We start from the raw sequence: 27,250 nt of genomic DNA, 5'->3' as shown, positions 1-27,250 counted from the left end.
TCCTAGAACAGCTTCAAACCAGTTTCTGGTGGCCAGGAAGGCCAATGGCATCCTGGGGTGTATTAGAAGGGGTGTGGTTAGTAGGTCACGAGAGGTTCTCCTTCCTCCCTACTCTGGTACTGGTGAGACCACATCTGGAATATTGTGTCCAGTTCTGGGCCCCTCAGTTTAAGAAGGATAAGGAACTGCTAGAGAGAGTCCAGCGTAGAGGAACCAAGATGATTAAGGGAGTGGAGCATCTCCCTTATGAGGAAAGGCTGAGGCAGCTGGGTCTCTTTAGTTTGGAGAAGAGAAGACTGAGGGGTGACCCAATTAATGTTTATAAATATGTAAGGGGTGCGTGTCACGAGGATGGAGCAAGGCTCTTCTCGGTGACAACCAATGGTAGGACGAGATGTAATGGGTTTAAACTGGAACACAAGAGGTTCCACCTAAATTTGAGAAGAAACTTCTTCTCAGTAACAGAGCCCTGGCACAGGCTGCCCAGGGAAGTGGTGGAGTCTCCTTCTCTGGAGACATTCAAAACCCCCCTGGACGCCTTCCTGTGTAACATCATCTAGGTGTTCCTGCTCCAGCGGGGGGATTGGACTAGATGATCTTTCGAGGTCCCTTCCAGTCCCTAACATTCTGTGATTCTGTAACACCAGTACTTAATCTACGAACTCAATCCAACCCGTGTGCAACCTGGATTGTCAATACCTGGTTGCATTCCCACTTCAGAATGTTTTGAAATCATGTATCAGGTTCTACAGAACTACAGATTATTGTAACTGATCTCCTTAATTGACTTAGAATCCATTTTCAAAGAAATTTCCAAATTCATGCCTCCAATTACAGCAAACGCTGTTCTGTAATCAGCAAGATGGTATTTTGCAAACTGATTTTGTATACAAAGAAATTAGAAAAGACAGTGAAGAGAAGGAAAATGTGTCAAAACCTTCGTTTAACTTGCCAAAAGCAAGAAAAGCAACACTTCTGTGTAATTCACTCTTTCTGAAGTCACGTGGCAAAATGAATGATGTCAAACAGCTGTTTTTCACATCTTCTGTGTAAAGGTGAAAACATACCAACATTTTTCACTCTGAACATTCTTGGGTTTCTTCCAGTTAGAACGGAAGCTAGGGCCCTGTTTTAACTGTTATGCAGCGTTTCCCCTTCCTTAACAACTGTGAACCTAAAATTGAGAACAAATTACACTGCAAAATTTGAAGGGGAAAAAAAAATAAAACAGTAGAAGTTTCTAAAAGGAGGAAGGAGGCAAAAAGAAACCTTAGATTAAATTGGCTGCCAAGAAATAACCAAGGCATCAATCCTCTGTGTTCTCCTGCTCCTAAGACAAAGACAAGCAGGAGTAAGCTCAGTCTCAGTGTTAGACGCTGTCACGCTGATTGATGACACACAGCGTAGGCTGGTCCTCCAACATGACATATCGTCCACGGGAGATTCAGCGCAAACCAGACTTCTCTCCTTAAAAAATACTGCCCAAACCAATTTAACTTCAGCTCCTTAGGTGAAATGCTAATACCTTCTCCACTGGGCCACTCGACCTTCTATGGCTGTTTTTTCCATCTAATTCCATCTTCTCTGCAGAAAAACAAACCGGACAAAGTACTCTTGGTATAACTCTCATCTTTCACCATATTTTACAGTATGCTACTATATTCTACAATATTACTTTTTTTTTCCAGCAACAAACAGAGGAACTCCGTTTGAATCAGAAATACCAACAAGTAAATTTTCAGTTCCAGAGATGCAAACACAACACTTCTTCTACAGCAAAAAGTCCTGCTTTGATACATATTTCATTAAGAACTTGACAGGGGCTGAAGTATGTAGAAAAATGTGGTTTAATCAATTAACAAAATACTTTGTTGATTCAGAGTAATTCTAGGAAGGAGACTAGCACTGCAAGATATTTAATTTCACAAAGTTCAAATGTACTCTCGCAATTACAGAAAACAGCATTACACCACATATCAAGATGCATTATTATTAAAGAGAAGTTTAAAGGAGCTATATACAAAAAAAAAGCCAAGTGAAAAAAAAAAACATTTGAGGAAGTTGTGAAACTGCTCCACTTCGCAAGGCTAAAGCTTTTCATGAGTGGCAAATTGTGAAATTATGTTTACACGACACTTTATTCAGCTGAAAGGTTGCAGAAGAAATGAAAATCAGGTGTGGATACCTATTGAAGCTGAATCCAAAATCAGTATACGTTAGGATTTAGAGTAAATGCTATGGTGTTTTCATCCTGAAAGACAACCTGGGAAATGTCTGTATTTTCCTTAAGAGGTGAAGCAGCACCCACTCACATGGTGGAATCTCCAGACACTTGCTTTGGGAATATAAAATAGCACTCAGGCTACATAGATTTGGCTTTTGCTCATTTATTTAACTAAATTACACTTTAGTATCAAAACTTCCAGCCGCAGCAAGAAAAGTGTAAGGAAACCAGGAGGTTCTCCCTTTTTTTTTTGACACTGAAAATTCTCCCACATTAGTGTAGCAGGCAAAAAAACTTGTCACTTTTATGATACTGTAAAACCACACTAGAATCAGAGGACAAATGTTTTGCATGCTGTAATTCCTTCCTTCAAGGCTGAGTGGAAGGCAATCAGACCTTCTGCAAGTAAAAACAAGATTAAGGATAAGATTTTTATTTCCAGAAGTTACATTGCACACCAGGTAAATGGGTGTTAATAGACAGAGACAGAGGAAAATACAGATCAGCAGTGTCCTCGCCTGCCACAGAGAGGGATATTAAACAGCCGCACAGGGCTGGGCTCAGAAATAAACTCCTGGAAGCTCCTTCCGTGAGAGGAAGAGATTTTTATGAGTGCCTCGATAAAGTTCAGTGACTTTTCTGACAATTCGAAATCTATATTACCAAAGAAGTGATTTAAGCAGGAGCTATTTATAGCTAATACATTATTAATGATATTCTTGAAGACCAACTTCCAATACTGAAAGGTAAGGGTTATACATGAAACTTGCCATCCAGGCACTGGATGTGAGCTAATTCAGTGACAGCAATGAAAGACACTGGATTCCAACTTAATTTCTAATGCAGGAGCTCAACAGTTCTGAAAATCCTTCAGACACATGCACATACATATGTATGTATAAAAGATACATTTACACAAAGGAAGAGTACCACCAAGTATTACACCGAAATAAAGCATGAAAAATAAAATCTTTCAGTCAGACACACTCAAAATTAAGAGAACAGATACTGTTTACTAATTCACTCTCAGGGGACAAAGATAAATGAAACAAGGCTGCAAACAATTCTGTGTCAGTAAGGAAGGATAAGAAAATAATTTGAAGGAAGGGAAAAAGGCGAAATACAGTAGTGTTACGTGTTGCTTATTCAGAAACTTCACTGCACACAGAATGACAGCTCAGAAAAAAGTTGCCTATTTCAAAAACATTGACCTTGTTTCATTGCAATACCACGGGACAAGCCACACTACCTTGCTGTTCCTTACGCAGAGTTCCTCTCACACAGTCTAAGAGCATTTTTGGATCACGGAAACTTGGGCTTGTCAAACGCGAGTCAAAAATTGCCTGGAGAAGTGGCTACTGGATGGGAGCAAGTCAAACTTTAGTCTGCGTTAGTTGGCATTAGTTTTATTCGTGGGTTGGTTGGGTTTCTTTGTGTTTTTTTTTCTGTTTGTTTTCATTTTTGGTTTGTTGGGGTTTTTTTGAGGAATTAGAAGTATGAAAAGCCCTGGAAAAATGTTAACAAAAGGTCTTTCCTGAACAGACTTTTCTTAACATTGCAGAGTAGAAAAGGGGAAAGATCAATCCTCCACTCCCCATGCCTCTAGCCCAAGCCCAGCTTTGCCTCGCATGAGACAGCGACTTCTGCAGTTAATGGCAGTCTCCAAGCCCATCCAGTCTTGTATATTCTAATGGTGAGTTTTTAAAGCCTATAATTTTGTAAGATTTCTACTTTTGAAAGGAAATTTGACACATTTTTTCGCTGATCAAAAAAAAATAGTTTTCTCTGAAGTGCAAGTAGGACTAAACCAGTCATTTTCTAGGAAAAGGTTACCAGAAATTCATATATCTTCACACCTGCTTCTGAGAGATCTGATCTGTAAATGCACCACTGCCCTCCTTTTTCCTTTTGTTAAACTTCTATATGCAATTTCAGGAAAAGTACTTGCAATTGTAATGTGCAAGGTGTCTGTATTTCTCATACTCTAGAGTTGATACTGGAAAACGTCATTAAAAATAAAATAATCATTTTAAAGAAAGCAGTAAGCTTAAATTTCAAATACATTACATATTCTTCCTGCTATGGTTGCCTTTACAAATGCTCCCAATCATTAAAAAACGTTTGCTTAAATATATACAGTATATGTAAAGGGAATAAACTACTTGCTATGATACTTGTCCTTTAGCAGGAACTGGGTAAGAGAGAGAGAGGGAAGAAGGAGAAGGAGGGAAAATCTTGACAAGACTATGTATTAGAGCAATCAATAAAAAGATAATCCTTGGAATTCATGAGTCTTTAAAATAAGATGCATTTTCCTGTAGCAATCCCAAAAACCTATAAAAGAATATTCAAGCAATAAACCCTCCATAACTCATATTTAACCTTTCATCATGTATAACTACGTATTAAATAGCTTAGCAACTGCATGCTGTGTAAGTGCATTCAAATAAGAGCAGAAATAGAAAAATGTAAATGCTACACCTCTGTTAACATGCATTGCACAGCCAAGAACACCTGCTAGCTGACCCTATAATCCAATCGGCTGCTCAGAAGCAATCACATCCTTAGATAAGAGCTGCACATCTCCTGTATGAGATGCCCATTTTCTGTAGGAGATGGAGCAAAATGTAGCTAGCCAACTCTTGAACAATTTTCAAACACTTAGAGGTACACGACAAAAGTAATTCAACGGATTACACGGATCTGCATTAAAATACTGTCATCTCTTCCCCCAAATATTGTAATTCATCTTTAACATTCACAAGGCAACAACAGGTAGTTTCAGACGCAAGTGAGTATACAAATAGAGTGATCATATCAGAACACTGAGCACATAGAGCCAGCCCACACAAACTTCCATTAGAAAATAAATAACCTGGAATGAAAATTTGGAAGGGCTCAACCTGGTCCATTGACTATAATGAGAAGAATAAATACATAAAAGCAGAATTAATTCTCCTAACTCTGAGCTTCTCGCTTCTACAGCAAAAGGCATGGACAGTCTGGAAGGCTCTATGGGCAAGGGGGGATGAAGACATCTAAAGGAGTGGCTTCAAAATACTCCAGAAGAGCCAGATCCTCTGTGATGAATATTATGCAGTAATAGGACTTGTCATTATCTCTGTGTAAAATTAAAATTCTGCTATAAGTTTCTGTCATTAATACACAAGCAAGTTGCACTACATTGACTGAACTGACTCTAGGAGGATAGCCTTTTATGAAACTGTTTATGTGACTTAAATAATTACTTATATTCATCAAATAAATTGTTTTGATCATGAAAATTGCCCCTCTCCAAAGCAGTAGTTTTGCTGAACTATCTGTATCGGCAAGGCCCTGGACATGGTGGGAAATGGTAAGAAGGAATTGCTGGAACAGTGTTTCAACTGATGCTCTCTGCAGTTAAATTTACATCAAATATCTAAAAGGCATTGAATAAAAAGACATAGGGGGGACTGCCAAGAAGCCCAGAAAACACCCTTCACAAGAAGAGAGTGGAAAGATCATTTGACTTAATGAGAGAAAGACACAAACTGACTAAGGACTTTAATTAAAAGACACTGGAAAATGGAGGGTTCTCCAAAGTAATTCATTAAGCAACAAGAAGACTCAAGCTCAGAAACAATAATTAAAAACCAAAAAACCAAACTAAAAATACTGGAGGAAATAATAAAGGAATTCTACTGGCACCTAGATGAGTTTATCCTTCGTTCTAAGTCAGCTAATGTCTTTATCGCTGTGAAAGATAGAGTAATTCTCAGTACCAACGTGATTTAGCTTTCCCATGGCCAATACCAAACAAAAGCAAATATTTTACTGCAGTTATTTAACCCACATTATATAAAAATAATTAGGTTGTCACGTATTTATATATAAAGAATCTATAGAGCTTTGCTCTAGGATTTAAACATGGCCCAGACCAGAGGAAACAAAAGACAATCTGCCTTGCAATGGATTAATGACATGTGTCCAGCTTAGCTAAACAGCAGCGCGATCAAGTAATTTAGTTTACCATCTGGGTAGGCAACTTGTGCATGCTACAACATGCCTCTGTGTGTCTAAATCAGTGCTGGAAGTCAAAGTCCAGTGGGAGTAGAGCAAAACTCCTGAAGTGCACATAGGACCGAGAAGCTTTCGGGGAGGCAAAGACCAGAATCATGCACATAATATGTGCATATATATCTAAATTTACATATATAAACATATATATATGAAATATACATACACACATTTTCCTTATGAACATGATTTCTTTTTATTCTAAAAGCTCTGAAATACATAGGATCTGATCCAATCCTATAAATGTAAATTGGTAAAAGGTAATCCACTAATGTGCTAAACCTGTTAGAAATAGCTTCTGCCTATATAAAAAAAAAATCAACCCTAAACCAAACAATAAACCAAAACAAAACCTAGAATGAGCTAACAAAACCCCCCACCATATCTAAAATAACCCCAGACCTTAATGTAATTCTCAGGTGCCACTAATAGAGGCTGAAGTAGAAAGCCCTCTAATGGCTTCAGTGGGTTTAAGCTCGAGACGCGTGTTCCCAGTAAAGAGGGAAAAAGCACCAACCACGTTTATATTAACACCAGCCATGGCACTTTGCAAGCACTGTGCACCAATAAACCATAAAAAGACATAATTTCCAAGTTTAAGCAATTTCTTTCCTTTAATATCTTCTGAAAGGCTTTTGAAATTAGCAGATCTAATGTATGTGGGAATCAGCAACACTTTATAGCAATAAGTTTACTTTTAATGGAAGCAGTCTGCTGTGTCTATGGGTAACAAACCCCAGTATCTTTCCATTACAAAGGAACTTGTTACCATACGCCTTACTGTGGGATTTCATTCCGCCTCTTTGGTGATCTGTCCGATCTATTAAGAAATGCACTGAGGTATGGACAACATACACTTTATTGCAGTTTTGTATTTTCACAGTCCCTGCTGCTTCTGTTAGGCTACTGCCTATGAATTTTGAATAGTAATAAGGAGCAAAAAAATTAAATACAACATTTAACAAGTTACTCACAGGGTAAAAAGCCAACAAACTGTGAAGAAAATGAGGCAAGTTGAGAATCAGGTGTTAGAAGTGGTGCTGCATCCCAGGATGTGACTGCAGCAGCAATGGTTGCACAGATAAACAACTGAATCCACCAGCTAAAACAAAAAAAAGCCACTACACAAATAACTCTTTGTATGGATACTATTACAGCCCTTCCACAAGAACTATGCAACACATTTTTTATATAGCTATATATATTCATAACACATATATGAAGACCCTTCAGCATTAGTTTCTGTGTTGTTAATTAATTTTCATGGTTGAATCTGAAAAAAAAGCACACGCAAAACTAAACAGTACTTCATCAATGTTAATTAGTGCCGAGAATTAATCAGCAAGTGTAGGAAATCACTATTAGTTTTGCAGAAACGCATACAGCATTAAGTAGCATTTAAACAGATGCTGATCTTCTTTTAAGAGTAGCAATTTAGTGATTATTTTCCTCTGATGGGATACTTCAATATTGAATATACAGAGATAAATTTTCAAGGGAATTTGTGTTGTGTTGGAAGGAAATGCTGCTAAAAATAGGAACATATATTTAACAAAGGTTTCTGCAGCAACCATAGTTTCAGAGAGAATTACTAAGTTTTAAAGTATCCATGGCATCTGAGCTATTTGATGCCTATACGCTGTACAGGTGGGATTATTTGTCCAGGGCTTCCTGTTCTCTGGGAGACAAAAAGTTCATCATAGAAGAAATGCTGTGTTTTAGGTCAAATTCTGCTGTGACATGACTATCTCCCCCTCAATCCTCAAGACATTCGATGACCACCTACAAAATCTGACACAAGGTGTGGTCCCAGAGGTAACTCCTATTTTTAATTTCTTTATCACCACAGTACCTTTGGTCACAATTAAAAATATAGTAAGCACAGAGCAATTTCTGTTGGCTATTTAATGCCGCTCACCTGATTCTTGAGATCCAGCTTTGGGCAGGGACGACCTCCATTGTAAGGCTTCTCCTTAAGCCACTTGGATCGGACTTTCACCCCCGGTCCACAAGAAGAGCTGCAAGGGGACCAACTGGACCAATCGCTTAATTTGCAATCAAACGGGCAAGGGATCGTGCAAGATTCTTCAATGTAACCTAAACCAAAAATTTAAGACAGGTTTTAATCATTGCATCTAATGAACTTCGATCCTCTGATGTCTCACTGCAATCTGTGTCATCAACAGAAAACAAGAACTTCTTAAAGAGAAGACATCTGGCAGACTGACACCACCTTCCCAATGTGAGATTATGGCATTATTTGTGAAGAACAGCCACGATAAAACTGATTGTTGCAAATGGCATAGGCGAAATCATCTGCTGTGAAACTGGTGGTCACCAACACATGGTGATTATCTCCCCTATGAGACTGTGGCCATAATAAATTCTAGAGGACCAAGTGTACAGTCCAATTTTGTGCTCCTTTAGTATTAAGCTGGTCACCTCCAGAGCTGGCACTGGCAAGGAGTCAGAGGCTCTCTTCCCAGCAGACAGCACCAGAGGAAGGTGGAGGCACCAGAGCTGTGCTCTTGGCAACTCGCGAGGGGACGTGCCTGCCGCCTGCCAGCTGGAGTAGTGTGGGATTCATTCTTGGGAGAAGCAGATGAAACCTGCTTCCCACTTCTTTCTGGCAGTTGCCTTCATACATTTTTCCAACTGTTTTGCCTGTTCTGGGTTTCATAAAAGGCATTTTAAAGCTTTGCTTCCACCTTAACCTGGCTTGATATGGAAGTCCTCCCCAGGATCATCAGCTCTTAAAATCAGAATACCAGACATCTGTCAGGACCAACAGCTTGCTGAATTAAAATCCAGCAGGGTTTCTCAGAGAAGAAACAAGGTTCCTCCACAAAGGCACGACCTCACAGCTGGTTTAGGAGCTGGCATATGGGAAGAGAAATTTTGCAGATCCTACCACTGGCTGTGGAGCTCTGGGTGTGCGGAAAGGCTGTGGAGAGTGGCTGAACCCTGAGGGTCTCCAGGGAATTACTGGCACCACTCTCAGGTTGGCAGTGTGGAATAGCTCCTGTGCCATCCTGCCTTTCACGTTGCTTCATTCTTGGGTCTTTATTATGTGCTTGACATGTCTGTATATACTATTTTAATTTAAATGTAAAAGACATTTCATGTTAGACCATGAAAGTGAGTGGCTGCTAAGACCAGCCTTCATTACAGGTGGCTTTGACCCTCTGACAGCTTTGGCAATGATAGTAACAGAAATACCCGGATTTCATCCCTACTGTATTTCTGATGATTCTCATTTTTATGTCCTTCCTTTCTGTTTGTTTTTCATTGCACTAACACTCCTTCTATATTCCTTACCTACACAACACCAAATTAGGTCATTGAATTACTGTTTTATGAAGAGTTTCCCCATTCTATCAAGGTGACAGTCACTGAGTCACCACAGCAGGGAGGAAAAAAAAAATCACTAATGGAAAAAAAACCCAGAAAAACCCAAGCCAGAAGCAACTGACCTTCAAAACCTACAGACAATAATCCCAAACGAGGAAACACCAAGGCTGAGGCATGGAGATTATTCTGGCTCAGAGATGGATCTACTGGCTGTGCCAAGCCCAAACCTGCTGCTGACTTCAAACCAGGGCTGTGTTACATCCTGAGCATCAACCTACAGCAGCAATACACTGCCTCGCTTCTGGTCCTCATGCTGAATTCATTAACAAGAGAGGTTTCAGAGTTATTTAGGCATCCCCCACCATAAAATATCCTCCCTCTTGACGTGCAAGAAATACTGATGCTGTTGTCTGCAAACAGTGCCTTAAAAAATGCTGGCAACAAGACTAGTTCCCTCCTTCAGTTCAATGATGTTCTATTTCTTTGCTCTTTTTCCTCCATTCCCTCTTCCTTTACGGCAGCCACCCCGTGGCCTGACAGCTGTAATCATTTCCTCATGCTGTAACTCTTCCCTAAAGCTGCAGACCCGTCCCCATATGGTACGCTCTGGTTTTCTTTGCTACCTCTTATTTCTGTGTGTTGCCCTGCCTTTTCAATTCACAGCTCCAAAGCCACTAGAATTGGGTATCTTAATTATTTCCAACCCAATCCATTATAGTGGTTTGAGATATTTCATGTTTGAGATATACATGTCTGAGATATTTCAACTTTGCACGCTCTGTATACTCATCAAGGTGAGATTATGCCTATGCACACACACATACAAATATTTCCACAATAGACTTGCTTTTTTTCCCCAAATGAAGCTCCCAAATATCCCACTAATATTCTATTCCGCCTGCTTAGGTTGCCACTCAAAGTAATTCATAATACGTTATCATAAGTAAAAGAAATGTTCTCATGATAGATTTATGAGAAGCATTTCTTAGGCAGTTCTCCAAAGAGTTCTGTTCCACCACTGTATGAAATATCATTTTTCCTTGGGCTGTGTGACAGCCTGGGTAATTAACTCTCACAGAAACAAAGAAAGTGCCTTGTTTCAAAGTAGGATTAGACAAAGGGGTTATCAACTTATCAGTGGGGGCAAAATGGGCTAAGCCTTTTGGCAGTTCAAGACCTACTTCTATAATAAAAAGAAATATAAGACACAAAAAAAAAATACAATACAAAAAAAAAGGAGAAATATAATGAAGAGGAAGGAAAAGTTATAATAAACAAAACTAAAGATACCCACTGTATTCCATCCCTTGGAAGTGCTGTGGGCATCCCTCGGTGAACCACAGAACTTATGAAGATATCCTGTTGCTAAGAGGCCAGTTCATTATTTTGGGGAGTTTCCTCACCCATATTTCTAAATTACACTAGGTATAAACAAATAACGACCATCTAACAGAGCTTTAAATTACCACACTGCCCAGAAGCAGCCAACTCTCCATACTGAACAATGCTACAGAATCAAAACGAGAACACGACTTTCTTTCAAGCTCTTCTCACAGATTGTCATTTTGTCTTTTATCAATCACTTGAGGTTAATCCTATGCCAAGATCAAAGACTTCATTCAACAAAAATTTTCCTCCAAACATCTTTATATGAGGTATACAAAACAAAACAAAACCAACTAGAAAACAAAACAAACCAACGGAGATGTGCTATTAAGACCACCTATTAATAAAGAAGTCTATATTCAGGCTATTATCAAGAGAAATAATTCTTACCACATGAGAATATGAGTAAAGGAAACAGTATAAACCCATTTCTAAGTTACTGATGCTTAGCTCAGGGAGAGTAACTCAAGGCTGAGCTTATGCAGCTGGTTTTGTTGGTGTCATCTCACTCATCCATCACATTCCCCATCTTCTTCTCCTCTGCAGAACCAGATACCAAAAATTCATTGCGTTTCCAAGACCTTCTATGCAAAGAAACATTCTCTTCTACCCAGCCATCTTCAGCCTGCTTTGCATATGTTCTTGTACGGTTTCTTGAAGCTTCCTTTAATCTTATTTTAATTACTGTTCTTCAAAATATCCAATACCATTAAAATAAAGCTTATTTGATTTAGAAACAACAGATGAGAGCCTCTGTCCTACCTCAACCAACAGCAGACTCCTGAATGCCACAGAGCTGGAGCTGCACAGACACATGTCACAGGAGGTAGTGACAGAGACATCAGTGCATATTTAAATAGGTACTTTGAAACAGGCTGCTGGGAATAGTCCTGAATTGGCAGGAAAAAACTGAGCAGGATTATCAAATAAGCCTTTTCTATGTTTAGGTATTATTGTTTTACTACGGAGACACTGCCAACATAAAGAGATGAACAAATGCATTTACCTAGGCTGTGCAGCTCATTTTACTATTATTTATTCATTAAGAACAATGTGCTTGTTGCTCTACAAGCCACAAATGGACTCTCTTCCCTAAAGTGTCTACAAAAAACAAAGCACCCACAGATTACGCAGGATGTACTGGGAAGGCTCCGACACAATGTGGCAACCACTACTCATCTCGTTTCTTCTGCGCAGCCCAAGAGACGAAGCAATAGCAGGTAGATGAATAAAAAAGAGGATGATGGTCTGGTGGGTGTTGGAGGTTAAGGCTCGAATACATGGCATGAAAAATTGTTATTGTCTCATTTTTGCTGTGCAACCCAAAAGAACCAAAGCAGTAGGAGGCAGCTGGACGACGGGCTGGTGGGCAGCAGCGGCGCAGAGGCATGAAGAGGCTGTGGACTGCACTGCAGCACCACGAGTGAGTTTTGCTGTAGCACAATTTCTTTCCTACCAACACAATACACCGCACGTACCACATCAGGCACAGCCAGCGAGGGGTTGCCGTGTCCTTCAGCGTCCCCACGCTGGTGGGAGAAGCAGGCAATTAGTAGGTTTCCAAGCTAACGTCAGACACTGGCATCCACGTGATTGCTGCGTTTCCAGATGATAAATTTGCTGCGGGTGTAAGGTCTGCGCATAGAGTTAAACAACGGTGCCAACAGGCTTCCAAGAGGCTGACTTAAAAGTGATTTGAAAATAAACAACACTACTCCAGCAGCTTTGGAAACAGATGCACTTCTAATTGAATTGGCTTTAAACTCATTTGTATCCTCTCTAACATATTTCATCATTTCAATTAAACTTCTAGAGGTTCTACTCTTGTTAGTAAACCTTGAGGTGCTTCATAAAATTCAAGGTCATTACTGCGAGAGGGAGAATTCTGTGCATCACCACAACTGCCACTGGTAATAACACCAGTAATTTCCCCTGGAGTCTACAGAGATCATCCTTTAACAAACAAGGCAGCTGCAGAGTGGACAGTGGCACAGCAGAAATGTTTCTAATTACACAGACCAAAAGGTAGAGAAAAAAAAAGAGATTAATTTTGCAATTAGTATTTACATTCATTTGGTCACTGACTGTGAAACACATAGAATAACACCAGTAAATCCATGTGGTGGTAAAAGTCTCATAGCTAAAGACTTTATAAGGGAGACTGGTGGGCCAGATGCTGCTCAGCTGTATTTTTGGGATTTCCTACAAAGCAAAACTATTGATTTAACTCAGGTTAAAACTCAATGTTGAGCCCAGACTGCACTTAGGAGAATTAACTCCACCAGCTGATCATAGCTCTATGGTTGAGGCTTTCCCAAAGTGCCACAGATGAGGCAATCATCGGCCATGGGCCACACAGCATGACTGAAGGCTCCAGAAGTTTGTGACCTACAAAGGGAGCGCCTCGTCCTAAGCAATCCGGGTCCAAACCGTTAAATCCTGCTTCAGGGGAGACCATTACATGTGCATGTGGTGCTTAGGGACATGGTTTAGTGGTGGACCTGGCATTTCCAGGTTAACGGTTGGACTCACACGATCTCAAAGGTCTTTTCCAACCTAAACAATTCTATGATTCTATTATTAACTGAAGGAAACTAAGCAGAATAATTCTGAGAGTCTTAAAGTTGCTAACAACTTCAGCTGCATCTGACAAGGACGTAATATTGTCATGGAACAAATGTTTAATCTTTTCCTTTTTTTTTAATACGCAAGGATTTGAGAGATTTTATGCATTATTAGTTTGCTAGCTGGGAAATTTAAGAGATAATCTAATGAATACATTCAGTAAATGCACAACCAAAAAACCCTGCAAAAATAACTTTCACATCAAATATTTTGCAAAGCTCGAATAATAGACCCTTAGCTAATTTATTCCCACTTGCTCTTCTCAAAAAAGGCACAAGCTCTCGTTATCTTGTAGCAGACTGATTACAGATTCTAAATAGACCAGGGAGGACTATGTAAAAAATGCTGGTTAAGTTTAACTCAACATTATTGTTATTGAAATTCATCCCAAGGTTGGTTTTATTGCTCAATTTCACAGTCTCTATAAATCCTGATGAGGCGCTTGGGTTGATGCTGACTTTGCATTATAATTCCTAATTTCTTTTGATTTTACATTACAGTTTTCTTCCTTAGAGAACTTGCAGGCTTACACTTTGAGTTACACAGAAACTGTAATAGCTGTTATATTTAATCTTTTAACTAAATAAGGAGATCTCCATTAATTAGCACATTCCTTGTAACAGATTGTAGAACAAGCTGAGAACTCTTCTGGAGAAGAGAGGCTCGTCTGCTGCCTTCTGAGTGCAAATAAGCAGGACTTCACAGCGTACATTCATCACGCAGGGCGCTTTCGATGCAGACAGGCAGCAATCCACTGCACAAATCTGTCTGGGCTCCAAACCCAGCTGTGGAAATGACTCCCCCCCCCGTGAAGGGCTGGACTGGCTGCTTGGGAACCCTGACGTCTTAAGGAAGTCCTTACTCAAATAAAAAAGTCATCCACTAGGATCAATAGCGGTTAAGGTGGTAACTCAGCTGTGTTTTTCTATATCCTTCGCTCATCACCCTGGCACTGGGAAAATCATCGGCTTTGTCCAAACAAAACTGAGTAGCTTTTTTGGTTTTCTTTACCAGTGTCCTCATCCTCTGTATATAAAGAAACTCAGCCCACTGCATTATGAAGTGTTTATATATATGCTCTTCAGGCTACTCAATTCATAGTGAATTCATAGTAAAACCTGAGCTTTTGTTTATTTTTTAATTACTATTATTTATTATTTATATAATAAGGCTTTTTTTAAAGACTGAACACACTTCCACAATACATCATGAAGACAAAATTAAATTGTCCACAGACAGTCAAATTCTCCTGTCTCTAATACATCTGATTTCTCTCAGAGGCCCTATTGCACAGTAGCTCCAAAAATAGACGTACAGAGTGCTCTGAAGATCAATATAGACTTGGGCAATTTGGACCAGGCAGGAAGCATCTTCCAGAGCCAAGAGTCCATCACTGGCAGAAAGCTGCCACCAAATGTCACCAGAAATATTTGCTCCCATCAGTAAATCATATATGGCCTGAAGGTCAATGGTTTCAGGCTCTGCAGGAGTACACTAAGAAACTCAATTTCAGAGTTCAGGTCTCTCTGTGGACAGCATCTTTCTGCCAGTTTCTAAAGTTGTGACGTTAGGCACTGTCAACACAATATGTCACCTCATTTCAGCTGCCAAGCTGAGACCCCAAGACCCAGACAAGCCTCATTCAGGCTTGTCCTCCCTTGGACAACAACATGGCAGTTTCCATTTTACAGAATGCGAAATGCTCATGCATTTCCTTGTATCCTGATAATTAGCAAGTATTGTGCATCATAATACTGCTCTTAATTCAGATAAGATAAACCACCAGATTACTCTGCAGAAGAAGGGAACACAGATCCACATGCAATTAATAACAGCTCATAACAACATGAGCTTCTTTTTTTTCCTAATTTACAGACTCAAGAGTTATTACCAGTGTAAGGCTTCTGCTCAAGAGCAGGTCACACCGGCACTGAAAAAGGCACAGAGAAGCTTCTGAGCCAGGAGCGAGCTCCACAGCCTCGCTCCCTGTCACAGGAGGCAAGTGACACAGTGACCTCTCGGATCAATACATTTAAATCAATACACTGCCTCAGCTCCTTCTTGTCTCATCGACACTAAATGAGAAACCTAACTACACACTTTAATTATACCGGCGCTGTTTTAAAGATGCCACTAGCCATTACCAGCACTAGGAAGATCCGTGAGCACTTTTCCCAATGCCAGGCAGACGCCGCGAGGTCCAGTCTGCTCGGATGAGAAGCCTCACTCCTGCTGTCAGAGGTCACCTTGCTACAGAGGCAGGGATACAAAAGCATCTAACCTTCTTAAATAAAGCTGCATTATAAAAAACCCCACAAACATCTGATGGAAATAGAATTTTAAGAAAGGGAACAGTCCTGGTTTTCCACAGCGTAGGCACGGGCAGAACAGCACAACTCATTCAGATGATGGAAAACCTTGAGATGGAATTAGGACATTTTTGTGACGTTAGCAGGCCCCAGCACAGAGTACTGACGTACTGAATTCCTGATAGACTTTTGTTTCAATTTTGCAGCGTGACTTTGAGCACTCTGGTTGTGTAGTTCAATCTCCTCTGCTGGAGGACTTCAACGAATTCAGAAAGGAACAGAAAGCGATGCAATCTTGTTAAATAATACCATTGTACATGGTCATTTCTCCATATTACCAAACACAAAATCCAAGATTTCACAGAGGGTATCTCTGTCTGTGAGAGGGATATCGTAAGTTGCACAAACTGGTCTCTCAGTGATTCAATTTACACCATCCTCATTTGCAAACCTTGGAGGATAAAGAGATTTCAAAGTGTATCTCAGTCCCAGGAACAGACTAAGGTAGGATAAACTCTCAGTTACTGATGAATATCATTATGATAATCCTGAGAGCTATCTGAGACGAAGTTTAATTTTACCCACATATCCTAATTCAGGCTCATTTCTAAATCCAGCTGTTGCTACGTTTCTGAGTCGGTCTCCCAAACTCTTCAACCAAGCAGGCTACAGCAGGTACCTTAAAAAATCTCCATTCCGTGCCTATCTCCCCGTGTCATGCTAACTTTATCGCTGCACACAGTGCTCCAGCAAACTCACTGCTGCTCAGGCAGTCAGCTCATTTTACTCAGATACTGGCCTACAAGCAAAACCCGCTTTTTATTTTTGCAAGACCTTTGTTCCATACAAGCAGAAACACGATTCTGCTTCTGAAGATCTTCAGAATATGTCAGATGTTAAATCCCTTTAACTCTCACTGAAATCCACTAAAACACCTACTATATCCAGCTGCCACAGGGCTCCCCACCAGCTGTAAAGATATGAAACCGTGACTTTCCACTTAAAAATGATTCGTCATCCATTTATTTGCCTGAAAGTCCTGCTTATCAGATCTGTATGAAAGGCAATCAGTTTAAAAAACACTGAAAAAAACCCCCACATAAGACACAAGAGGAATCCTGTGAACTACCACCAGCATGTGTCACTTCCCAATAGAGCTACACATGTCTCAAAGGGATCATGAAGTTCTCCACGAGCAGGAAAAGCATAGAGAACTTAACACCAGAGGAAATAATTCATGGAAAAGCCTAGGCTAAAATGGTATTTCTCCATACTTCCAATAAAATATATTAAATGGAATGATACATAGGGAGAAAATTAATACTAAATCTATCTTGGAATGCTAACATTTTATTAGAGCCTTGCTTCATAATGGGCTGTATGTGTGAGAAAAGTATTATCAAGGCCAAAGAGAAAGGCACATTTCAGAGAGATGCTCTGACTGTAGCCTACTGCAGAAATCAGGGCAACACATCGCCCAGTGCATTAACTTGCTATCAAGACCTTCCTAAACCTCCAACAGACTAGTTCTACACTAAAAATGCTCCCAACTCCCATGCAAGGGCTATAACCAACCTGTCCAAACCAAAGAAAAACTGACTGAGCCTAATAACAGAAACACAAAGGCACGGACATGAGCAAGGGTGGGCAGACGTGGTCTGGCAAGGGAAAGCTGACGGTGATGGTCAAACACAAGAAAGCCTGTCTCAGGTTAGTAAAACAATCATTTCTTCACAGTTTGGTGTTGCTGCAGCTTCAAAAGGCTCATTTCATGGAATGCGGCAAAAAGCATAAAAGAAATTTGGGCAAAGACACACTAGAGCTAAGGAGTAACAACAGACATTGCTATGACTAAATGCAGCACCTACAGAGGACACTGCTCAACAGCTAATCCTCTAAATATTTCCTCAGAAGATGCATGCTTGCTTTCTGTAAGAAGATAAAGATCTAGAAGAATGTGCGTTTCTACGTACTAATGCCTCAGGGGAAGCCTTACTTTGCCTTAAATAAGCTTCTTTGATAGCCAGTTTGACCCATTCAGAAATAGCTTTGTTTGATGGCTGTTTACCTTTGATTCTCCTGCCAGAAAAACATAGAGAACAGCAACGTCTGAAGAGTTGACTCATTTGATGAGTCTTTTAACATCCAGGAAGGAAGAACTGTGGCCAAATTTTCTTATGGTGAATAGATTTGGGAAAAAAAGGAAAGGAAAAGATAGGGAATAAATCAATGTTCTTTGAGTGCTGTTATGAGAGTGATATGAAAAAATTCCGTAGTCAAAAAGAAATGGAGGGCAGGTCCTTTACGGGCTGTTTCTGGGCTTACAGCTCCCCTGACAGCCACAGCTGTAATTAAGTGTGTCATTGCATGCCCAAGGAGATGTGCAGAAATGTCAGAGAGAGGTCCAGAGGAGAACCCGGCCAGGATTTCGGGGATAAATTTAGAAGCTATTTAGCTTTGAGGTAGCAGAAAACAAGTCAAAGGTGACAGTGGCTTTGAAGAGTTCCTGAAGCGGGGACATAGGGTAGGACAGCCCCCTCTGCAGCTGGCAAGACCTTTCAGCTACCTGTGATCCAAACCCAGCCTTAATTCCCCTGCTAGGGGATGGGATGGGCAGAAAACAAGGTGAATTTTTACATGGAACTTGCTCCTCAGGCAGTCTTCAAAAATCTTTGTCCTGGTAAGTAATACAGTCATTTTTCTGTAATGAAAAGGCCACAGAGAGATATACTACAGAGACGCATAGGGGAAATAACAGAGAGAAACAGGAATATTGTAATATTTAATTAAATCCAAACACAAAGAGCACGGTAGTGTAGTCTGAGCACAAAGTCTACACGCAATCATTAACTGACGGTGCCAAGACCACCTACTAGTCCGCACACTTTTAGGGAGGAGGAAGCATTGCAAGGCTGTCACGTGTGGGGTCTGGAGCTGGGAAGAGGGCAGCCTACACATTTTCCTTGTGAAAGAAATGAGGCTGTCAAGATTGAGGCCCCATGTATGTTTGCAGAATGCTGTTTATGGAAGTATCAAAAAACCACTTAAAACTAAAACTGGTCGGATTCTGGAGCTAATGGTTTATGTTAAAAAACTAAATTTCAGTATCAAATTTCATTTAGACTAAGACTGAAATCACATTTTCATGAACAGGTGAGATTTCTATCAGGAAAAGTTTCTATCTGCAAAGACTTTCAAAACAAAATCAGGGATTTCCGCAACAGTTTCATTCTTCAAAATAAAATTTACCAGATAGGGAAAAATAAATATCACAGTAATTGTCAGAATAGATACACTTTGAAAAATAAATAGATATTCATGCAATGTAGCTTTTCAACTTTTTGTTTCCAAAACTGTTACCTTGCAGGAAAGGTCAGTCTGCTGTCAGTCCAGAATCGGCTCACATTTCTTTAACCTCTTATGCTCTGCTTACAGTTTTTTGAGCTACACAGATATTATTTAGCAGAAGGATTATTAAAAACTAGTGATTAAAAGCTACCTGGAAATAGCTCATTTTCTCCTAAAACAACAGTGCCGGGACTCCCACAGTGCGGGGCTGCAGAGCAGGTCCTTGTGTTCACTCGCAGGTAGGTCACGCAATGCCTGTCAGGCTGGTGGCCAGGGTTTTCATGTAAGGGAGCGCAAACCTCAGAGGAATGCCCCTGGTAGAAAGAGAGCACTACGTTGGGCTGACCTTTCAGAAAAACAAACTTCATGAGAGTTGATACTACCCGGTTTTCAGCAGCAGGAGTTGAAATTCCTGATCCGCAACCTTTGCATATTGTCTCAACGCCGGGCACACAGCTGATTCGGAGAGAAGTAGCACTGTCACTGGTGGCATGCGCTGCCCTGATGCCCCTCAACCAGTGAACATCCCTCCAGCAACCACAAAAAAAGCTAAGTTTTCACATGTTCAAAATTTTTAACTCCTCCTGGTTTGCTAATCTCACCTGTTCAGGATCAAAGCTGACGTTTTCAAGGAATGACCTTGACAGCCACGTCCCCACTAGTGGTGTCGCGTCGACCTCACTGGAAGGAACCGAGTGACACCCTGCACCAGGAGGTGCTGGGGAACCCTGTGAGCAAGCACAGTCCTCTTTGATTTATTCACCCACAACTAAACCATGCACAACTAAACACTGTACTGTAGAGAAGTGCGAGAGGTGTATGAGCATCCCTGCTGTGCCCTTCATAAATACAGAGATAATTAAAGCTTTTTAAGGCGACTGCAGGTCGAAGCTAACTGCTCTGTGATTTAAAGCCAGGATCTGTTTGTCTGTTGGGTCTTTCTTCCAGGCTCCTGTTGTTGCGAGGACAGCAGAATTTGAATAGCATAAGCGTTCTTCATAAATTCCTGCTTTCCATAAATTGCCCGTCAGATCAAAAGCAGAATCCCTGTGCATGAGCACAGAAATCTCCAGCCTTTGATTTGGAACAGACAAGGCACCCTATGTTCCTCTAAGATTAAAAAAGAAATCCTGTTGGCAGAGCACAGAACAGAAAGAGAGGCAAAGGAACTACAGGAAATAATTCAAAACAAAGGAGATGGAAATTAAAAAATAGTACGAGGAACTAAGATGACAGATTGAGAAGCAGATGAACTGCAATTAAGAAGACAATGTCACATCCAAAGAGGATGCTCCAAACACCAGACAGAGAATGGAGAACCTCTGGACTAGAGCTGAGGTGAACACAATATAAGCCGGATTTCTGATAGAAGACAAATTTAGGCAAATAGTCAACTACCTTTTTGTAATATAGTATTATGTAATATAGTTAGAGGTACTTACCTCTATCCATAATTTTGTAAGTGCATTTCCAAATTTAAGGAAGGAAGAGTGAACCAAGTCCATGAGAAAAAAAATAATTATCTCAATTTGGAAACTGCAGGTGACTCATTTCTTGAGCTTACTGAATGGGCAATGCAGAAAAATGACAACGGCACTAAAAAAAAAGCAGTGAACTATTTACAAAAGCCAGTCATGAAAAAAAAAAAAGCTGCAGGCTGTTTTTTCTGGACGTCAGAGTAAAGGTTTGGTATAGAAAGGAATAACATTCAGAAAAGTTCGTGATTTGTATTTTTAACCTTGTCATTACAATGATCACAAGCTAATCCAAGATGGAGTTGCAGTGAGGAGAGGTAAATTAGTCAAGGTGTGACCTATGTACCCACTACAGTTGACTCAAAGTCTTCACACAAGCTGTGCTGCGTCAGGGCAGAGGTGCTTCCAGTCCAGGGCTCGTGTCCTGCAGAAGAAACTGTAGACAGCAGGCAAACTGCTGCAGCATTTCCACTGAGACACAGCTGGAATGCTTTTGTCTTTACTGGTTTTGGACCTTGGGATACTCTGCAGTAACTACACCAATGGGGAGGTACACTGAAAGGGTTAATACATTTGCAGATAATGAATGGTCTTAGGAGAGTATAGACTGCTGACATACACAGATGAACAGACTTCAATGGTTTTTTTTTTGGTTTGCTTTTTTTCCCCCCAAGCTGCAAATGCAGAATTGCTCACAGAACTCAGAGTTCTAAGATCAGACCCTGAACCCCTCTGAGCAGTGAGCAATTTCTATGTTAGATTCAAACTCACAGCGCATTCACTTGATAACTTGCAAGAAGGCAAAAGCCCAGAGTTCACTCCAAGAAAAACTACAAACTGACCCATCCTATACCGTTTTTACCGTTCCATACCTTGTACTCACGGCATTATCATGTCCAGGAAAAAACCTGAATCTACTTGTAAGGCAAAACTTGCATCCTTATATCTGTCCTTCTACATTTTGTAAAAGTTCTTCAAAAGGACCCAGCAAAGAAGGAAGGTTTAAGTCTTACAGCTTCTCATTTCTGTCCTGGTTCAAGGAAAAGGAAGGAAAAGCACTGTCTTGCAAAAGGAAAAGAGCAGGAAACAAAGAGAAGCCAAAACGCCTGCAAGAAATAAAAAATGAACACACTTCCCCCTCCATGTCTCACAAGGCAAGAACAACGCCTAAATATCACAGTGACTGGCATTCAATATATAAGGCAATGGCTTAATTAGCCATAAATATGGTCAGCTAGCAAATGTTAACAGAGCACCTGATATTAACAGTGAACAAGACAAACCAAGTTGTTTAAAAAAACGCCACCTGCCATGAATAATTTCTCAGGACTTAGCAATTCTGCATGCTTCTCTAATTTGCTCTTCTCTGTTATGGTTGAATAACATTCTGCTAATTATTAATTGGATAATGATTTGTTTCTATCACTAATTCAATAATGTGTTCAGAAGTGCATTTTGGAAGGTCCCAGCTCTAGAGATCATAAATATCAGGCTTATTGTGGTGAGCTGAGCCAGACTGGACACCCGGTGCCCACCAAAGCCTCTTCATTGCTGCCCTTCTCAGCTGGACAGGGGAGAGAAAATAGAGCGAAAGGCTCATGGGTCAAGATAAGGAGAGTGAGATCACTCACCAATTACTGGTATGGGCAAAACAGACTGAACTTGGGGAAATTAGTTTAATTTATTACCAATCAAATCGGAATAGGATAATGAGAAATATAACCAAACCTTTAAAAAGCTACCTCTCCCTTGTTCCCAGGCTCAACTTGACTCCTGATTTCTCTATCTCTTCCCCCACAGCAGTGCAGGGGAACTAGGGGGAAAGGGACTTGCAGTCAGCTCATCACACGTTGTCTCTGCTGTTCCTTCTTCCTCAGGGGAGGACTCCTCACACTCTTCCCTGCTCCAGTGTGGTGTCCCCTCCCACAGGACACAGTCCTCCACAGACTTCTCTAATGTGAGTCCTACCCATGTGATATAATTCCTCATGAACTGCTCCAGCACGAGTCCCTTCCATGGGGTGCAGTCCCTCAGGAAGACTGCTCCAGCATGGGAGTCCTCCATGGAGTCACAGCCTCCTTCAGGCATCCAGGGCGGGGTCATCCATGGGCTGCAGATGGACATCTGCTCCACTGTTAACCTCCACGGGCTGCTGGGGAACAGCCTGCCTCACTATGGTCTTCTTCACAGGCTGCAGGGGAATCTCTGCTCTGGTGCCTGGAGCACCTTCTCTCCCCTCCTTCTTCGCTGACCTTGGTGTCTGCAGGGTTGTTTCTCTCACATAGTCCTTGCTCCTTTCCTCTCCAGCTGCAGTTGCACAAGTTTTTTTTGCTCAGTTTTTTTTTTCTTGCTCCCTACTTAAGTATGTTGTCCCAGAGGCAAACCCACCATTGCTGATGGGCTCGGCCTTGGCCAGCGGTGGGTCTGTCTTGGAGCTGGCTGGCATTGGCTCAGTGGAGCATGGGGGAAGCTTCGAGCAGCTTCTCACAGAAGCCACCCCCATGCCCCTCCTCCTCGCTACCAAAACCTTGTCATGCAAACCCAATAAACTGATCTTCATTTAACTGTTCTAGCTGGAAGGCAGGTCCCAAGTGATGGAATTGGAGCCTATGAAGCTTTCTACCCACTTTTGGGCACTCTACATCCAAAGTTATTGAAATATCCATGTCTTGCAGAGACTGAGGCAACTCTGCTTTCCTGATTGCCTTGCAGGGATCAGATGATGTTCAACACTGGGTAGCTCTTAATGAGCTTATACATCCTAGGTATTAAACAGGGGACTGGCTGGAGATTGATAGTTCACCATTACAGGGCATCCAGAGGATGGAAACACCTCATCCCTGCTTTACAGCTCACTGCCAAACCCTAAAGCTCTGTAAATAGAGTGCAGAGGGAAGGGCATACAATAGGGCTCTGCTGTACAGCACTGACCACCCCTCTGGCCTCTGACACGGGTCCTGTGCCAGGGCTGTGTTGCAATCATCTCTGCTCAGGTAAAAAGCTGAAGACAAGAAAGTCAACAATAATCCCCTTGAGCTATCACTCCTTACTAACTCCCTAAGAGAAGACAGGCCATTAAAAATGCCACATAAATATCACTGACAGAAAACAGGCTGCAAGGTTATTCAGAAACACCCCACACATAGATGACCTCCTCTTTTTAATAGTGATCAAAACTCTGAGTTTTTCAAAAGAGCAAGCCACAACACAGGCAAACCCACCTTTCAGAACACAACAGCTCCCTTTTTTGTGGAGGAAAAGGTAACGTTGTGGGAGAAAAGTACAGCATTCCTCCTTCATGGGCCGCAGGGGCATAATCAATTGGTACAAGAGCACATTGTTGAAACACAAACCATGGAAAGCTACTTCATGAATCTGTGCAGCCAGCTGGAACAGCCATCAACAGCTGTGAGAGGAATTCACTCCAGGATTGAATCACTTCATTAGGGTGGGTTTTTCTCCTTTTATTACATGCAGCTCAGGCTGCTGATCCTCATCCTGAAGACCCTCCACAGAGCAGCCTGACTTCTTTCTCTGCTACTTTATACATCAGGAACATTATGGTTCCCATTGTATGACTTTATCTCCGTCCAGGACTTCATTTGTCCCTCGCTCATCATATTGCTCACCAGCAGCCTTCCAACCCACTACACGACATTCTGTGGTGCCCTAAGCTTTTTGACTGTAAGCCAGAGAGCATTAGTGGTTTGGGGCCACCATGGGTACAGAATTTGCCCCTAAGATAAGGGCTTTTGGCCGTAAATTGATTTGGCGTCATGATTGCTATGACCTGCAAATCATGGAAACTGGGGGAAAATATCCAGATGGAATGACATTTCCTGCTTGCTCCACTTCTAATTCCACCCTCTTTCTGTTTGATACAGGCTACTTGATTACATATGAAATAGAAGTGGACAGAACCAGAGCCCGGAGTCTCAGGACACAGTGGCACTGGAACATACGCTGTATATCAGTTTGAGCTTGAGACTGATACAAAATCTCAAGGGGACCACGACTGGATGCTGAAGTCATGTATTTGGCATGAGCAACAGCATAAGCACAGGTGTTTTGTAACTAAATATGCTTATCTTGAGAATATTCCTGACTCCTCTATTGAAAATAACCATATGAAACTCAGAATTTAGTGAAGAGGAAAAAAAATTTCTAAACTAGTAAAAGATGAAGTAGGAGATATCTTCAAACAAATAGATATAGGCCGGACTTGATGATCTCAGAGGTCTTGTCCAGTCTCAACAATTCTGTTTGATTCTGTGAAATTGCTAACTGAAATATGCTTTCTCCTAAGCTTATAACTTTAGGGATTTTCAGACCACTAAAAAAAAGTCTTTGGTATTCTGATAGCGTAGTCAACTTTAGCCCTCTTCTACTTGATTTCCGTTGTAGAAATGCCAACAGACCCTTGTACCAAGGAAAGTGTGATTATTAAGAGCAGTAAGAAGATATTAAAAGAACAGTGTTCAACACTCACAAGAACCCTATGAAAGCTGTTCCAGCAAGTAAACAGGTACACACCTATGACAGGCTCCAAAATGAACTGCTGAGTTCCTACCTGTGCTCAGCATCAGGGCTATTTACATGTGCTGTGCACTTTTTAAAATCTCCTTACCCGAACTGCTACAGCGGGATGGTTCCACGAGTCTGCCGGTGATATCGTAACAGGCAATGGCTCGCAGCCGCACACCCTCGCCACACTCCTTAGCATCTCCATGGGATCGCATTCCCAGCTGTGGCTCGGATGTGCCTCCTCCTCCGATAATGCAGTCGGACCAATTTCCATGGGGCTGGGAGGTAAACACCTCGCAGGGGCACGGCTCTGTTTCAACTTGAGGATAAACTTCTGTATTCTGGCATTTGTCTCGCTTTCTGCTTCGCCCTGTTCCAACCACAGAAATCTGTTTGTTAGCTTAACATCTGCTGCTTTTGATAACAACACGCCATATTATTTATACTTGCATGAATTCAACACAGTAGAACCAAGACAATCTGAATGTTAATATCCAGGAACATTTCCGAAGCATCTATTAGCTGTTGCCAGTGCTCTGGAGTGCAAGGACAACGTATTTATCTCCAGGGGCAACCAGAGAACTCAGAAATACTGTTGTGATGGGTAGGGCAAGGAGCAAAATGCAAACTTTTATCCTAGTAACAGTCTGCCCAGGAAATGCTTTGTAATTTCATGTAATATCATCTTTCTCTAATTATCTCATGAAAATAAATTGATTGTTTTGTCTCTATTTGCTCGCAATCAATGGTTGCCAAGACAACTTCCAGAGGACTCTACATTAGCCACAACTCCATCTTTGAGGCTACTTTACAAATTAGTTAAAGATGCGCTCTGCACACAAACCGCACTTTGAAGAAAACAGAAACAATAATCCTCAGTTAATTATTAGGAAAGCATTTCAATGGTTATATTTGGGCTTATGTTTTGTTTTGTTCTATTCTTTCATCAGGATTTAAAAGAAGAATCTCTCGGTAACTTCAGGAAGCAGCAGCATTCAAATAAATCCCTGGTACAGCAACTGCACTCTCCATGCCCCGTTCCTGGAGGACTTCTAGGCACAAGAACAGGTCCCCGGGTACAAGAAGAGGTAAGGTAAAGAAGAGAATTCACACTCCCTACAGCTGCTCCAAGGAACAAAACTCTGTATACAGGCTCTGAAGATAAAATCCACACTTTTCTTGGCATGAATTAGCCAACGTGACATGGAGCAATGTTTATGTCAGCTGAGCTTAGGAACATCTTTGCATTTGGCATCTGCGCAGAAGGGGAGAATTCATCTTCTAACAAACCTCATCTGTATCTCATCCTCAAAATGTTCTTTGGGGATCTCGGATGCACTAAAAATTTTTCCGCAAAAAGTTCTTAAAGCCTTGATCCCAAAGGAGATGTTTTCTCTTTGGTATTGCACATAAATAAGATACTAAACCCAAAAGTTACAACACCAAAGTTATATAACCCAACGACCCTCTTTCAAGTCTGGTATCAAGAGTCATTTCACACATCAGTAGGAGCACGAGCTGGCTGTCATCAGCACTTGTGTGGACACAAACACCTACCTCCAAAGGCAAGGGCACCAAATGCAAACCCTTAATATCACTGTCCTTCATACCCTAGCTCTTTCAAAACTCCATTTCCAGAGTTTTGGGGAATGTAAAGTTTGCCAGCACAAAGGGATAATAGAAGCCAAATAGTGCTAACATCTTTGTATTTTTATACGCACACACATGTATATATATATATGTTTACGAGTAAACCCAGGTAAGGTGTAAGAGGTACAACACCACATACCTAAAAGAAAGTCTTTTTAAAAGGCTTTAAACAGACTGTGAGCTCCCAAGTGGCATTTCCAGCATTTTATGTTTGATGAGCTGACACAAGCCACAAACTCCGTGTATACGTACAGCTGTACGTTCTGCGTTGTATGAGTAAACATGGGATTTAGGGACTT

At 41.1% G+C, this 27,250-nt stretch overlaps 1 protein-coding gene across 1 annotated transcript in view; it reads right to left on the bottom strand.

The window, feature by feature from the left end:
* Positions 1 to 8,201: 8,201 nt before the first annotated feature.
* Positions 8,202 to 27,250, bottom strand: part of LOC104279156 (thrombospondin type-1 domain-containing protein 7B-like) — a gene marked incomplete at both ends in the record, with an annotated part of 128,780 nt that continues 109,731 nt past the window's right edge. The window contains 2 exon segments of the mRNA XM_009876345.1: positions 8,202 to 8,380; positions 25,405 to 25,671. Coding sequence (XP_009874647.1) covers positions 8,202 to 8,380; positions 25,405 to 25,671 — 446 coding nt within the window.

The sequence above is a fragment of the Apaloderma vittatum genome, unplaced genomic scaffold, assembly GCF_000703405.1.
Source record: "Apaloderma vittatum isolate BGI_N311 unplaced genomic scaffold, ASM70340v1 scaffold7779, whole genome shotgun sequence".
NCBI lineage: Eukaryota > Metazoa > Chordata > Aves > Trogoniformes > Trogonidae > Apaloderma > Apaloderma vittatum.
The sequence above is the reverse complement of the archived record's forward strand: the minus strand, read 5'-3'. Positions and strand labels throughout refer to the sequence as shown.